Below are 16,269 nucleotides of genomic sequence, written 5' to 3'. Positions count from 1 at the left end.
AGTTGTTTTTGAATAGCAACACAAGTTTGTTTTTGACAGATGTGCCTAAACATGATCTGTGTGCCAAAGATCTTGGGGGGAAAAAAAAAGGCTAAGTCTAGTTTAGTTTAATTCATCAATTATTTAAATGGTAAGTGGGAGAGATTATACAATGATAGAATGTTTCCTGTAAATTGAAGTCCCTTCTAGACAATGTTTTCTTTTTAGGTATTGAAGTGTTGTGGAATTGGAGGAGTGTAGCTGTTGAAAGATGTAGCTGTGGTACTTCTAGTTCGTGTTCATGCTATTCGCTTCTACCAAGTGGCAAGTCCTCCGTTATATCCGGACAGATCTGGGTTTCTGATTCAGAGTCTTAATGATTATTTGTTGAAATAAACTTAGTGTTGAATAGATAATTCAGCAAAGAGTAAACGTTAAAAAATTTAGTGCTATCTCTCACTTAAGTGATACTATTTTTAGGAAGAAAACTGGAAGAAGGAGGTGTTGAAGACAATGGACTAGAAGAAAACTCTAGAGATGGTCAGGTAAGTGAAATAACAATTATTACTATTACTAAAAATATGCATCATTTAACTCAGTATAAATGCACATCTACCCTTTTTCTTTCTGTAGGAGGATATAGAAACAAGTCTGGATACCTTGCAAGATATTGACATGATGGATATTAGTGTGTTAGATGAAGCTGAAATAGATAACAGCAGTGCTATAGACTGTGGAGAAGACTATAGCCCTGATAATATTCTCGATTCGTTGTCTGATAACAAAGACAATGTTGATGCAGAAATGAAAGAACTTCCAGATCAGCTAACAGAAAATGAGGTAAGTTAATAAAGGTCTTTGTAAATTTTTAGAAGGTATTTAATAAGTATAGGGGCACATGAGCAAGTTATTTCACTGGAATAGAACATAGGACATGAATGTGATGTGGAGTCTATTTTGTATTAGCAGCTCTCATGTTGTACTTTTTGAAGTGGTATGTGTTCTGGGAACTAAAAAGTTTGAAATGTTCACAGTAGAAAGGCCACAGCCTTCTTTATCTTGCAGTATCATCTTTGTTTGCTGTGCAAGAAGCCTGGAATGTATGACTTTTGATGTTCCTTCTTCCCATTTATGTGTTTAGGTGTATATATATCTAGCCATCTAGATATTTTTATATATGGATGGAGAAAGAAAGAAAGAAAGAAGTTTTCTCCTCACAGATAATTTGGAAGTATTTTCTGCTGTGGCTTAAAGAATTTATGTAGTACAGTTTTCTCATAGAGATTAATAAAGCAAGAAATTCTTTATGTATTGTCCTGTTCTGACATGGCTAGACTTTTGACTTACTTTTGGGAGCAACTTACAGTGCCTTTTACAGACAGCACAGTCTCCTGATACTGAATGAACAAGGTAGTCTGTTACATTCACTCCCCAAATAGTATCCTTCCTTGGATCCTTGTGTTTTTTTGTTTTGTTGGTTTGTATTCTATTTTAGGCTGTTCACTTTCAAAATTGAATATATTACCCTTACTTGCCTTCTTTTGTTGGTTTTGTTTTGTTTTTTATTTTATGCTTGTGGTGTCTGTCTCAAGTTTTTATCATTTACCTTCTGAAAGCAGTAATTGCAACAACATCTGCTTAACCTGAAAGGCAGTTTTCTGGTGTTCTGTAAATTAGAGCTGTTGTGAATCATGTAACTGATGAGCTTTGGTTAAGTGTTACAATCAGTTCTTAAAGAAGGAGGATCTTGGGGTTGTGGTTTTGTTTTGGAAAAGTAGAAACCTGAGCTTCGAGTCGTAAGTTCTTTTTTTCACTTAGAAGCAAAAGAAGTAAAAAAGTGGGAAAATGAAAAAAACAACCACAGAAATGTGAAATAAATTTCCTCTATAAATAAGAATAACTTTGAAGTGAACACTGTCATGTTGAAATTAAAATAAAAGGTAACCAGATAGGTTGCTCCTCATTCTTGGCTCACAATCTGAAGTAGCAATTGAGATCTGTGAAATACTGGAAAATACTTCTCTCGTTATTGCTAGAGAAAATGGAATACAGTAGTATTTCTCCATAAGTTAATGTTACTTTTTGTATGAAATGTCATTCCTTTTTTACTCTTTTAGGAAGATTATGATGAAATTGAAAACAATTTAGATGCCACTTCTTCTGATTTAATTGAAATGAAGGTAAATTGAAACTGTAGCTGTATTTCAGATTGTTATTATCAGTATTCACAAGAAACAAGAAACATGACCATGATGTGAAATTGTAACAGAATCTAAGATATACGTGATCTTGCTCAGAATACAGTCTGTCAAATGACAGTGCCCTGTATTTTTTCCCTTTGTAGTCAGCTTTCAAGACTTCCTCCACTTCTATGGTGAATAACAATGATTTTGTCCTGTTGATTTCCTCTTTCTCCTTCTGATAATATAAAGTAGCAACTAGGGGTTTTTTTCACTCTGCAGTTGATATGATACACAAAGATACATTTTTGGTCTCTGACATCCTGAGTTAGAGAAGAAAATTTGGGCTGATACTAGATTATTAGATTTGGCTTTAATTTGCCAAGAAAATTACCTATATAAAATACACAGTTCCAGTGGATGGTGAAAAAAGTGCTAAATGCAGTAGGTGAATTTGTGTACTTTTCAATCTTGGGATTGGGCAGGGAGTTGTTATTCTTCTGTCTTACAATATGCATTTTATAAAATCATCTTTCTGTGTTTATTTTCCCAAACAGAAAATGGAGAAACTACATTTGGAGCCAGGTACTGTTAAAGAAAAACATATTCCCATCTTTTCAACTAATACTTTTTAAACCATTAACTATTAAAAAAAAACCCCAAGCAAACAAACATAATCTGCATTATTTTTATGATGGACAATCCAGATCGTGCAGGGTCATAGAGATTGGAAACCCAATCATATCCCCAGATCTGTGAAGTAATGCGTGTCATCTTTGAAATATTTCCAGTGAAATGAAATGGTTTAAAAACCTGTTAAACTATATAAATGGATGTAGAGAAGTTAATCGCAGTTTAAAAGTTAAAGATTCTACTTGTAAACAGATCTTGTGATATTGCATACACCTTAACTGTTACTAAGTAGAGAGCAGTGAAAGCACTAAAAAGATTTAGTGTAAAGATTAGTTACTGGATACAGAAGAAAGAAGAGAGTTTCTTCATGGAAATTTCATACAGATACTTTTCACTTTCTGGACTACAAACACACTCATGCACCATCAGAAGATGCCCAGTTCTCATGTTGGACTGTCTGCTAAAAGAATTTCACAGAAATTTAAACATTGAACTCTCAATGCCTTGATACGTTCAGTTAAGCATCTCGGACTCTGGAAGCTAACTAGAGAAGAAACAGAGCTGAATGATTTCATGAAGAATATCAAGGATCAGCCAGAAGGTTTTTGTTAAATCTGTGGGGGCATTTTTCTTCCCTGTTAACATTTTAGGGCTGATTTGGTAGTTTGTCAGACAGCAGTTAGCATAGTACTTGTAACACTGTGTACACTAGGGTTTTCCAATCTCTGTGTAGCTTAGAAGTTCTCTTGGTGTTAGTGTGGCAGCCATGCCAGTTCCACATTTGTGATTGCTGTATTTCCCTGGTGATTAAATCTTGTGCCATTCTATTCCTGTTAAATCCGTAGAAAATGAGAAAATACTCGACATTTTGGGGGAAACTTGTAAATCTGAACTACTTAACGAAGAAACTTCCGAAGTGGAGAGGCCACATGCACAGGAAGCAAGTAACGTGGTGCCAGGCAAGAGGCTAGCAGAGGAAGAGGACGCTCTTGCTGCTGCTCAGTTGGAGGAAGATGCTTTAGATTTGGACAGCAAATCGGCACAAGCTATGGCAAGGAAGGAAGCAAAGCGTTTAGTTGTAGCAAAAGGGGAGACAAGTGAACAGACAATAGAGGAAGAGAAACCGGACTCTGAATCTTTAGTAGTAGAGACCCTAAGCGATCAGAGTAGCAAACGCTCCCAAGGCCTGGAAGCCTCTAGTGGGGAAACAGCGGAAAAAGGCGCAGGTCCGGAAGCCAAAGGTAGCAAAGAAGATGGCAAGAACACAGAAGACAAAGCTAATTCTGAGGAACCCCCTGCTACTAAAGAGTCCTCAACCAGTGAGGGCGGTGATCAGAAAACGAGGTTTGTTTTTTCTCCGTTATAGACCAGATGCTATCTTTTTTTCATTGGTCGTTAAGTGATGCGAGTAAGTTGTTTCCTTCAATTGGCCACCAAGACTGGTGAAATTGTAGCCTGTTGCTAAAGAGTGTCTTTTATTTCTCCATGTGCAGATACTTTTTATTTTTTTTTAAATGCAGGGGGTTTGATTTTCCTTCCTCAACCTTCAAAGGTTGTTTTCTTAAATTACTCTTATTTCTAAAAGTGTTTCTAATGCAAAACTGTTTAAGAATCTGACTTCATTATTTCTTGTCAGATTTCTTAAATCAAGTATACAAAGGTGTGTTTTCATTTGCAACATATTTTCTGGTAGGTATTTAATTTTAGTATTTTTCATAGTTTATATTTAGTCTCTTTTCTTTCCAAGTTGAATAACGTGGTGTTTTGTCTTTAGCCCTGTTGAGGAGGACAGAGATACACATACAATCTCAAAGGATGAGAAAGGTATGTTGCTTTTCAAAAGCAGGCCTTTAATTATTGCTTGGCAAATATGATTTTGTAGTGGATGGGTTATTTCAGTAGTAAAGTATTGGGATCTGTGCAGTTGTTAAATAACACCAATTTTTCACCTCTTTCTGGATTTTTAAAAATCTATTTATACCAAAAAAACTATTTTCCTTTTCACCATTTTCTAAGTATATCCGTGTTGCACCCTTTTTTTTTTAATTGATCTTCAAAGGTAGTTGTTAATACATGGCAAATCTGCCCTTTATGGCACTGAAGATGCTTACCTACAGCTGTCAGTGAGTCAAGAGCTTTTCACAATTGTATTTACTTTACTATATGCTTGTGATTCTTCATACCATCTTTTTTGCTAAAATAATTTGAAGTCTAGTATTTATGTATTTAAGTGCCTCAGAAACTTGGAGATTGTTGTCTTCAAATTAGATTGATGTTATTAAGTCTTTGTTCATGCAAATCTATGGTGCATCATAAGCAGGATGAAAATTTCTGAAACAGTGTTAGGTGCCTGCTTCTTCATCCTTTTTCCTTTTAATACATCAGGCTGCCAAGTCTTGGCAGCTCACTCCACTTCTCTACTCTCTCCTAAATGACCAGAAAATTTAACCGTTATTCTTGCATACTGTAGGCAGGTAATTCAGCACTGGAAGCATGGAAGTTTCAGCAATTCCAGTAGTAGGCAAGAAACTCATCGTGAGATCAGTCTACTGACTGGACAGGAAGAATTTGTTTTGTTTTAGTTGGGTTTTACAACACAGACTGAACTCACTATCAGCTATTCTTTTCAAAAGCCAGGGTTATACTGGATATATATATAGGGTTAGCTCTTGCTTACAGTCTGTGATCTTGTATTCTTTTATTTCATCATATCTAAAGGAGTGCTTTGTTCATGATGTCATTTAACCAAGGAGTTGGGTGTATTTTTTTGTGGACTGGGAGAAAACTTCTTGAGGTTTGCATTCACAGTAATCTTCAGGATCTTGGATGTCTGATAACAGCATTGCCCCTGCATATCTTCCTCCAAAATGATGTGCTGTGTTCCATAACTTTTGTTTAAATAATTTTCTGGCTTGGTAAACGGCACTGAGGAGAGGTAGCTACTTGCTTATGTAACTCTCTCTGCATGCAGAGCAAAAACTGTTGAGCCAGAGAGTGTACAGACCTACATAGAAATCAGTTCTGACTCATGCGTTGCTATTTCCATACCTGTATGAAAGGATTTTATTTAGGACAGGGAATTTAATCTTCTGTCCATTTGTTATGAGAAAGTTTTGTTATTAGGAAGTGTAGAAAAATTTATTTATGAGCTCATATATCTGGCGGACTTGGAAGTCAATTTACACTTACCTAAAATTGTCTACAATGTTGAGAGATGGCTCCCAATACCTGTATTATCCTAGCTTCTAAGTTGGAGATTTTGTGGTCCCAAGATTTCTTTGTCTAGGAGGTGCAATACCATTGCAGGAGCACCTCTTTAAGTCTTATGAGAGGGCCAAAACTGGAGATGTTAAAACTGATAGAAGGGCATTAACGTAGTTTAAATCTTAAAGAAATAATCAGTAAAATAAAAGAACAAACAAAATGCTCATTTTTATCTTTTTCCAAGATATGAGTGTTCCTGCCAGTGGCCATTTTAAATTTCTAGTGGAAGCGTGTGGAGTAAAAGCATCAAATCCTATGGCTTGGCTTTTTGAAATACCAAGACAGTGTATCTCCCATGTCTTTGCACACATGACACATCTTTGTCTATGCAGTTCTTGCCTCTAGAAGATGGCGGATGTAGACATAGTCATCTTTATATGAAAGACCTCTTTTTGGTTATTAAAAAGATTGGCACAGATGATTCCATGCTTCCCTAAGTACCTTGTCTAAATATCATAACATTCTCAGTGCTAAGCTCATGTTTGACATAATTACAAAAATTATAAGGAATTAAGAGATGGAAAGACACCTGAATAAAATAGCATTTTAGAACGGTTCTGGAAGAAATGTCTCCCCTCGATGGAAGCAGTTCTGAGAAATTTCATGTATGACCAGAAAAAAGGAAAAAAAAGTCTGGAAGCAGGTAGCTGAACTGAAATCTTCATCCATTGAATCCCTGGAACTGAACACTGCCAAGACTGATAAAAGGATAGTTTTTTAAAAAGACATTTTAAAAGAGACTGGAAACAATATCCCTGCATAAGTGCTTCAGGCTGAAGAGCAAACACTAAGACTTGGAGTTTAGCTCAGACACTTTTTGGGCACTCGTTGGTGGGTTTTCAGACTCGACAAGTACATAAGCATTTAGGAAATTATCTCCCTAGTTTAGATGCCAGATTGGATGGGTGTTCTGTAGTTCTCGCATAGTTAAAACTGCATCTTTCCTGACTGTAACTGAAGTCACAGGCTTCACACCTCACCTGTGGAATCTTTGGCCAGAGATACAAGAAATTTTCTTGTCTTTTTTATGGTAAATGTCTATCTTTGAGAGGTATAGTTAAACTGCACCCCATCATCATTCCTTTGGAGTCAAAATAAGGAGGGCCTGACATGAGTATACACGCGTGCTGACACAGTTCCTGCAACTCTATCAGGTCTTCTATCTTTTCCTGTAAGTGCAGAGTTACTGGTCTCTACCCAGGCACATTCTGAAGAGCCACAGTTCAGATATCCTAACCCAGTTTCTTTTCTGAAGAATGTCACAGCACACTTCTGCTGTATATATCAAGCTGGTAGCTCCATCATTAAATTCTTAGACTTGTAATAATGTTGTTTGCCCTCAAAAATGTGTGGAACTGGTCCTTTTTAGTTCAGAAGTAGTTCTTGAAATAATTAGGATTTGGGGTATATTTTGGTTTTGTTTGTTTTCCTAATTAGGTCGCACTGCTACTGGTTCTGGTAGAAACTTCTGGGTGAGTGGACTGGCTTCCACTACCAGAGCTACAGATTTGAAGAATCTGTTTAGCAAATATGGGAAGGTAAGGGTTTTTTTGTTTGGATTTTCTTCACTTGAAGCTGTCTTAGTAAGACTTCCCTTATTTGAAACAATCAGTGACTGTTTACGTGTACTTCTGTCTCCTGTGCTGTAGCAACAGTATCTTCACCCATTGGAAATTCACAGTCAACAGTAAATTTAACATTGTTTACTAAAGACTTCCTAAGGACTAAGTAAAACATACACTAAATGTTGAAACGTAATTATTGGGGAGTATTTTGTTTTCATCTAGAGTAGGCAGTTGTATTGAAAAGCACGTATTCAGGTAGTTTTGGGGAGTTTTTTGTTTGTTTGAGGGGAGCCTGTCCTGTAGTTGGTAGTAATGACAGACAAAATGACAAGTTAAATCTGCCTGTCAGTTGGGAAACTGAAAGAGCTGATTTAGTAGAATACTGATGTCAGAGGCATCAGTAAGGATTTTTGTCAAACCTTTGAAGTCTGTTTACAGATGACTGTCAGCAGATTGTAGTAAAAGAAAACTGTATGTGCTAGCAATCTGCTATTGCATATTTAATTCATTAAAATACCTTAGAACTTAAATGTGACTTTACAGTATTGATTTCTGTAATACAGAGTGAGCTGTGTTAAATATATGAGCATAAGTAAGCACCATTTATAAAAATGGTTGAGCTTTTTCAAGTTACACTTTTTGGGGAAACATCCTGTTTCTTCATATGGGTCTGCCTCTTAGCAGTGACATTAAAATACTTTTTCAAGAGGAACTGGGACTTTAGCAGTTGAGCTAGCATTAGCATGTCAGTGGAAAATGGCTTAAAACTTTTTTCTAGGTTTTTACTCCTTTATACTTAAGTAAAATTATGTTCTTGATATTAGGTAGCCTCTTCTTTTTTTTTTCTTTAATGAGCTTTCTTCAGAACAGAATTAAGTCTTTGCCTCCCATGTATTGATTCAGCTTTTAAAGTGTTGCATTGGCAACAGAAGCATGATTGGCTCCAAGCAACATTCCTTTTGTATTGGTTAATCTCTCAGAAATAGAAGTTTCCTGAATTATGATGGACAGGCATAAAACAGTAGAAATGGAGCTTGTACGTCTTGCTGTTAAATGGCAGGCACTTGTTACAGTGAGTGCAATACCCCTTTATTTTGGAAAGGTGATAGGTGCAAAAGTGGTCACCAATGCTCGAAGTCCTGGTGCTCGCTGTTACGGCTTTGTTACGATGTCTACGGCTGAGGAAGCAATGAAGTGTATTACTCACCTCCACAAAACAGAGTTACATGGGAAAATAATTTCTGTAGAAAAAGTGAGTACTGATTCTCAATTATATCCCATTACCATTAGATTGTACAGGTGATTGAGACCACATTCTCAGCTGATGATGTGCAAAATAAATTTCAGGCAAAAAATGAACCTGCTGGGAAGAAGTCAAGTGAAAAAAAAGAGAATGAAGCAAAGAAAGATACAGTCAGTGAGAGGTACTGTTCTAAAAATTCTCTGTCGATAGGTGTTTTGCTGTTCTTCTGTCTATGTTAATTTGTCAGGAAAAACAAAGTTACAGTGAGAATTTCCATGGCAAACATTGAAAAAGAGCAATAGTTGCATTTTCCAACTTTCTACAAGATGAGCTACTGTTGATGATCAGTGCCTAACAATGTTTCTGTAATGTCTTTAAGGTAGGCATTGGAAAGTTGCATTTTCAAGCATATCATTTGAATTATATGTGGTGCTTTCATGTAATAAATTTATAGGAAAGATCATGTTAGAATTTTCATGAGTATGTCACTGTTTCTTTGTAAAATGCTACTCTTACTGGAATAGGGCTTTCTCAGGTGGTTGTGTTCACAAACAGTTAAAAATGAGTTGCCCAACATTATGTTTCCAGAATGTGTTGCTCTTCAGCACTGTTTTTTCTCTCTTATCATTACTGAAAGTAACTGAAGAAGACACTAAGAGCTTGAAGAAGACATTAAGTACTTTGCTTTAATTATCTTACTGAGACGTAACTCATATTAAATTCTAGTTGCTGAGAAGTTTTAGTCTTTGTTTCACATTGGCACTTCATAATTGTCATGTTGTATAAGAAACTTTGTAGGCATTGAGCTCATGGTGGTGGGAATTTTTTCTTTTACCTCCAGTTGAGATATCTGAATCACAGCATGGTTTGATTGTCTTATTTTATGGTGTAGGAAGCTGTAGAAGGAAATCTTGGAGATGTATTTATCACTGCTTTTTCTTATTAGAATTCCACTTTGTTTTACTGTGTTGCTAGCATTCTCCTTTAATTTTCTCTTACTCTGTATTAGTCTAATTTGTATGAATGTCTACCTATCTATTTAACTATAGACCTGGCAGTGTTAGAAGGGATGAGAAATCTGAGCAAAAAGATGATCCTAAAAAGACAGAAGACAAAGACGAAAAGGAAAAAAAAGATAAAGATGAACTGAAGTCTGGTTCATCAGATCAACCTAAAACTATTAAGTCAGGTAATTTAGCTATTCTTTTTTCATAGAGTAAAAGATATGGTGACATAGGAATAATTAATTGCAAGTAGTTCTTTCCAAAGAACTACCAATATTCTAGATTTATTTCTGGTTCTTAGTTGGAAATCCACAGGGTATAAAGATGTGGGGGGGAAGGTGTTTCACATTTTGTCATCCTTAACAGAAGCACTTAGAATAGGTGTAGTGAAACAATGATGTTTGAAAAGAGGGTTAAATGCCCATTTTGTCATTTTAGAGAACATAATTTCTGGCATAGCAATGAGTGATGTAGGTTATGTAGTTCAATTGTTGTGGGGTTTTTTAATCTCTTTTCCCTGGAATCTCTGGTTTTATTTAGGAAATAAAGGAATAGAGAGAACAGTAGTAATGGATAAATCCAAAGGAGAACCTGTTATTAGCGTCAAAACATCGACTGCATCAAAAGACAGAGTAAGTAATATTTCTGCGTGGTAAAGATTTGACACTTTTCCTTAGGCAGAAGTACTGAATCCTGCCAAGCTACGTGTCACCTATGTTTGTCTTACTGATTTGTCCTACTAGAGTTTCTATAAGGTGCGTTTAGAACTGAATTAGTAAAATGACTTTTATATGGGTGATACCAATAGTGAGCTATGAAATTCTGCCAAAAAAATGTGAGAAAGTAAGTATTCCTGTCTTAATATATAAATCATGTCTGTAATGTTAAAAAAAATCAGCACTTTTTTGAAAAATGTGGGGACATTTGAGCTTTGAGACTTGGCACATGTGAATGGAAATGGAGCTTAGAGTATTGTTTGTGATAGTTGTCTTTTTCTAAATGTACTCCACTAAGTTTCTCTACTTCACTATTAAATTCAGAGCATTAAGAGCCAGGATCGCAAATCGGAGAGCAGAGAGAGACAAGGCATTGTGCCATTTGACAAAATTAAAGCACAGCGAAAAATGAGGGAGGCAGAGCAGCGCCGGTAAGAGCAACAGTGATACTGGTTTGTTTTGGGCTTTTCTCTAGAATAAATATTATTTTATTTTTATTAAAATTACTGAGAGATAAGGAGGGGTTTGATTTGGTTTGTACTTGTAATTCGCTATATTTTGTACATTGTTGAATTGGGAAAGCTCCAGTTTTTTTACTCTGTTGATACTAAGCTTGAAATTGTGTTTATGGAGAAAATGCAGTTTATTTTTTGTTCTTCTTCCATTTTATAGCTTTATGGTTTAGATTCAAGTATGGCACTCTCCTTAGCTAGGCATGCATTATAGTAGAGCTGGAATGATAATTTTAAACTTACCACAGTCAACTGTACAGGGAAATACCAGGAGAAAAGTCATCATGCTCAGAGTCTTAGGACTTTGTTATCATAGCATTAGAAGTCTCCATAGTGTTTGAAACAAAACAAGATTAATATTTTTGTATTTAAATGCATAAAGTCTATAGAGAAATTGTGGGATTTTCCAGCAACCCTTCAAAGATTCCACATTGTATATTTTTATTTAAGAACCTAATTCAGGTATTTCATTATTTTTTGTGGGGTTTTATTTCTGTTTTCATGTTGTTTAGTACAGGGTAAAGGTGGTAGGGGCCATCCTTTAATTTCCTTGCCAAAACTGTGACCTGAATTCCACATTAAAACATTTTCCACATATTACAACACTTTATTACTTGCCTAAAGTAAATTGAATTGAACAGGGAAAATGCTTTCATCATTCTTACTGGAGAGGAAAAAGTTTGTCTCTCACAGGTAGATTTCTCAGTGGAGTCATATTAGCCAGCATACTGTTCTGGCTTCTTCAGAGTTGGATATTTTATTTGAGAAGAAGGAATGAGCTTTGGAGCATTTTTATTAGAATTGTTGCGGCCATATAGGATTATTTGCCCCCTCAGGTGGGTTTTGTAGGAGTAGTATAGTCAGCCTATAAAAACAAGTAACCTTTTGTTAAAATAGCACACGTGAGCGTCGGGAGAGACAGCAGCACCTACAGACTATTCGGGAACGAGAAGAAAGAGAGAGGCTTGAGATTGCTCGTGAGAGACTGGAAATTGAAAGGCAGCGTCTTGAACGAGAACGGATGGAAAGAGAGAGACTGGAAAGAGAACGAATGCACGTAGAGCATGAACGGAGAAGAGAACAAGATCGCATTCAGCGAGAAAGAGAAGAGCTGCGACGCCAGCATGAGCAACTGCGCTATGAACAAGAACGTCGGTCTGCAATGAGAAGACCATATGACATTGATGGCAGGTAAAGCCAGCAAATAAAAATTATACAAGTGAAAAACATTGCTGCTTGATTCTGTCTTACCAGCCTGTGCTATAAAAAGCTATCAGTATGCCTCCAGCTTCCATTAATCAGTACTTGTTGATTTCATTGAGATGATAATGTTTAATAGCCCCAGTCAGACTATCCTTTCTGAAGTTTTTCAGTTCCCTTTTGAACTTAATTAGCCTCCCAACTGTTTGCACAGTTTGGAAGAAGGGGCCAATATCAAAAGTCATTATCTTGACTAAAATGAGTATGTTCTTCCCTTCAGGAGAGATGATCCGTACTGGCCAGAGGCAAAACGAATGGCAATGAGTGACAGGTACCATTCAGATTTCGGTCGCCAGGATCGATTCCATGACTTTGATCACAGAGATCGTGGCCGTTATCAAGACCATTCAATAGACAGGTTGGTGTCTTAACCTTCACTGTGTAATCTGAAATCAAAAGACAAAAATTTGTTTATTTAATATCACATTTTGCTGCCTTTACTGTCTGTTTGATTTACTTTTTAGTTTTTAAGTGTGGCTTAGTGGCAGTGGCATTTTTCTTACATAACTAAGAAGAGTTCTGTTCTGTGCCATGAGCTAAACTTTCTGGCAGGCTTGTTCAGAGTTTCCTGCTTGCAATCCTTTCACACATTTGCAGGATTCAGAAAAATTTCTATGTAATATTATAGGCACCTAGCATCTTAATGACAATACTCTGGTTTATACCTTAGGACTAACTGCCTTTTCCAGGAATCCAAAATGTGTCATAGTTTCCATATGTTCAAACTGTCTGCACTGTTTGTAGATAATGTGTTCTTACATTAATGGATTTCTGTAGACTATGTTTTACTACCACAGTTTGATCTTAATTGTCTGTTTGTAGGAGAGATGGATCAAGGACAATGATGGGAGATCGGGACGGACAAGTGAGTTGCTTTATAAAGCTTCAGAAACATATTAACTTCTTATATCCTGGCTTTCTACAGTATGTGTCAGTTTCAATTTCACTAGTTAAAAATTAAATGGTAGCTCCCAAAATAAATACAGATAACTAGATTGTTTTGTTGTTTTTTAAAATATTAAATTTATCTAAAAAACTTTCTTATTATAAAGTTAGATGCAGTTACGCTGATACAAATCAAACATAGGTGAATTGCATCAAAAAGGTGGTATTCCAAAAGATTGTGCAGAAAAGGCAAAGGTACAAAGTCTGCATAAAATTTGCTGTATGAGGTTGCATGGAAATAATAGCAAAACTAGTAAAGACGTTTGTGTGGTTTTTAGGGCTGGTGGAAAGACCTTCAGGGCACATTCAATAAATGAGAGATTAATTTGGTGGAGTCATGAAATGCTCAAGTGCCCTTAGCTGATGGCTAGCTGTGAGACTCAGAGGGACCTGGGTAGGCTGAAGAACTGGGCAGAGGGGAGTATAATTAAGTTCAACAATGTGAAATGCAAAGTCCTGCTTCTGGGGAGGAATAACCCTGTGCAACAGTACATGCCTGGAGCCAACAAGATGAAAAGCAGTTTTTGCAGGGAAAGCCCTTCCAGTCATGGTGGACAACAAGCTGACCATTTGTCAGCATTGCACCCTTCTGGCAAAGAAGGTCAGTACCATCCTAGGCTGCATTAGGAGGAGTGTTGCCAGAAGGCCAAGGGCCAAGGGAGGTATCCTTCCTCTTCATTCAGCACCCATCTGTCCAGTGCTGGGCAGCCCAGTACAAGAAAGGTAAGAGCTTATTGGAGTAAGTGCAGTCTGGAACCACAACGATGATTAAGAGATTGGAATATCTTTTGTATGAGGAGGGTCTGAAAGACCTAGGACCCATTCAGCCTGAAGAAGAGAAGGCTCGGGGGTTATCAATGTGCAGTGATACCTCACAGAAGGGAAGGGATGAAGCAAGTGGGGCCCACTTATAGGACAAGAGTCAGTGAGCACAAACACGTGAAATTCCATCTGAAAACAAAACAAATAACCTTTGGGTTTTTTTTTATTTTACTGTTTTTGTTTTTATTAATTGTGATGGTGGTCAAACACTGGACCAAGCTGCATGAGCAAGTTGTGAGGTCTCCAACTGTTCTGGACAGCCTGCCCTGGCTGACCCTGCTTGAGCAGAGGTGATGTCATTTAAGGAGGTTCTTTACATCCTATATAATTCTGAGTAGTTTCATCAGAAGCACAGAATCTTAGGGGTTGAAAGGAACCTCAAAAGATCATCTAGTCCGTGCCCCCTGCCAGAGCAGGAGAAAAACTTTAGACAATTAAAGAGTCTGTTTTGGGAAGCCATGTAAGTGTTCTTTGCCTTTCAGCATTATCCAGATGAACGCCATGGAGGACCAGACCGTCATTCACGAGACTCTCGGGAAAATTGGGGTAGCTATGGATCTGACAGAAGAATGAGTGAAAGTAGAGGGATACCCCCACAGTCACGGTTAGTATGCTTAACTGAAAATGTTTTGCTTGTGAATCTAAGGAATATTTCCATGTCAAAGTGAGATGCAGTTTTTGGAAGTACAATTCTTCCAGCTTGTACTCCTGAGTCTGTTTTCTGTTTGATGGAGTACAGATGAGTAGCTCTTCCAGCTTGCCTTGTGCATCAAAACACGCAAGGAACACAAGTTAATAAAATGCTTACAGATTGGAGATGGGGCAGGGACGGGGGCGTGTTTTGAGGTTTTGTGTTGTGGTTATAATTTTTAGTAAGTCCTGTGAGTAAGCCAGCCTGCATAAAACACCAAAAATAAATTGACTGGTTAAAAAACAAGCTGGGATGTTTGGAGTAAGCTGGGACATCAATGTAGCATAAACCAGCTTAAGAAAATCTGATTTTCTTGTCATATCAGTTGGCTTGAACAGAAGGCCTTGTTACTGACATTTGGCTTAACAGAAAGCCACGTAAATACAAGATTTGCATGTATCTTGGTAAAGCATTTGAGTAAGTTCGTGATTTAGTTGTTTTACTTTAATCTATTTTGTGTGCTCTCGCTAATTTGCAGGGATGGACGTGACTGGGGGGATCATGGTCGAAAGTTTGAAGGACATCAAGATCGTTCATGGCAGAGTAGTGTGGATGGAGGAATGATAGGACGAGATCATGAGAGATGGCAAGGTATGCTTCTTGCACAACAGCCCATTAGTTGTGCTGTGTAAAGCAGAAAACACAGGCATTATCCATGGAGATGAAGTATAATTATTACTGTGGATATAAAGGAAGCATTTTAACTCTTTTTCAGGTGGAGGTAGAGGCAGACCTGGCCATGTGATGCATCGTGGAGGCATGTCAGGGTAAGAACTTTAAAAAGAACAAAGTGTTTGTTTCCCTTCAAAGGGGCATCTGTTATATTAAATTGACCAAAGAAACATTTTGTGGGAGCATTAGTTTTCTGATTTGTTATTTAAACGTCAAGGAATTATAAAATATTCCCATGGTTTTTATGTAGTGCATCTTATTTGAAGAGTAAGAATTAATGGGTGTTCTTTAAAAACTTTTAGCATTATATCAACCTGTCTACCAGAGTCACAAAAGAAAATCAAAATGTCTGAATCGCTTTCCAGGCGTGGAGGTTTCATGCAAGGTGGCAACCAAAGTCAGATGATGCACGGAGGAGGAATGCAAGGAGAAGGATTTACTGGCCAGGAGAGAGCAAACAGACCTAATGACCCTCGTTTCAACCGTCGCTACTGAATGTGTTTTAATTTTTAATGCAAGATGGCAACTGAAATGAGTCTCTTACCCAGGGTTACCATTAATTGTAACTTATGGGCTCCTGTAAGCATAATTTTTTTAAGCTGCTGCCATATTATGTCACTCAATCCAATGTGAATGCATTTGTTTTGTAATGCGTTGTTCATATCCCATTTAAAGTGTTAATGAAGCATTCCATTTTCCATAAATAAAAGCCAGTTTACAGTTAATTGCTTTGTTTCAGCAGTCCCTGGAAAACTAATTTACTCGGCTATACGTTAAACCTTG

The 16,269-nt window shown here is 37.0% G+C and overlaps 1 protein-coding gene across 3 annotated transcripts in view; it reads left to right on the top strand.

Annotated features, from left to right (window-relative positions):
- Nucleotides 1–16,211, top strand: part of LOC104397505 (scaffold attachment factor B1-like) — a 19,759-nt gene extending 3,548 nt beyond the window's left edge. The window contains exons 3-21 of one of the 3 annotated variants that reach the window (XM_010007469.1): nucleotides 460–524; nucleotides 613–823; nucleotides 2,101–2,159; nucleotides 2,717–2,744; nucleotides 3,638–4,136; nucleotides 4,567–4,616; nucleotides 7,494–7,594; nucleotides 8,724–8,873; nucleotides 8,969–9,066; nucleotides 9,929–10,053; nucleotides 10,409–10,500; nucleotides 10,909–11,015; nucleotides 11,994–12,287; nucleotides 12,580–12,714; nucleotides 13,179–13,221; nucleotides 14,606–14,721; nucleotides 15,293–15,405; nucleotides 15,530–15,581; nucleotides 15,852–16,211. In XM_010007469.1, the coding sequence (XP_010005771.1) occupies nucleotides 460–524; nucleotides 613–823; nucleotides 2,101–2,159; nucleotides 2,717–2,744; nucleotides 3,638–4,136; nucleotides 4,567–4,616; nucleotides 7,494–7,594; nucleotides 8,724–8,873; nucleotides 8,969–9,066; nucleotides 9,929–10,053; nucleotides 10,409–10,500; nucleotides 10,909–11,015; nucleotides 11,994–12,287; nucleotides 12,580–12,714; nucleotides 13,179–13,221; nucleotides 14,606–14,721; nucleotides 15,293–15,405; nucleotides 15,530–15,581; nucleotides 15,852–15,981 (2,468 nt within the window). In that variant the 3' untranslated portion in view covers nucleotides 15,982–16,211. Of the gene's footprint in view, nucleotides 1–459; nucleotides 529–612; nucleotides 824–2,100; nucleotides 2,160–2,716; nucleotides 2,745–3,637; nucleotides 4,137–4,566; nucleotides 4,617–7,493; nucleotides 7,595–8,723; nucleotides 8,874–8,968; nucleotides 9,067–9,928; nucleotides 10,054–10,408; nucleotides 10,501–10,908; nucleotides 11,016–11,993; nucleotides 12,288–12,579; nucleotides 12,715–13,178; nucleotides 13,222–14,605; nucleotides 14,728–15,292; nucleotides 15,406–15,529; nucleotides 15,582–15,851 lie in introns of all 3 variants that reach the window. The other 2 variants (XM_010007468.1, XM_010007470.1) reach the window with 2 other exon arrangements.
- The last annotated feature ends 58 nt before the right edge of the window (nucleotides 16,212–16,269 follow it).

This window comes from Chaetura pelagica, unplaced genomic scaffold (assembly GCF_000747805.2).
Source record: "Chaetura pelagica isolate M959 unplaced genomic scaffold, ChaPel_1.0 scaffold522, whole genome shotgun sequence".
NCBI classification, from domain to species: domain Eukaryota; kingdom Metazoa; phylum Chordata; class Aves; order Apodiformes; family Apodidae; genus Chaetura; species Chaetura pelagica.
The sequence above is the reverse complement of the archived record's forward strand: the minus strand, read 5'-3'. Positions and strand labels throughout refer to the sequence as shown.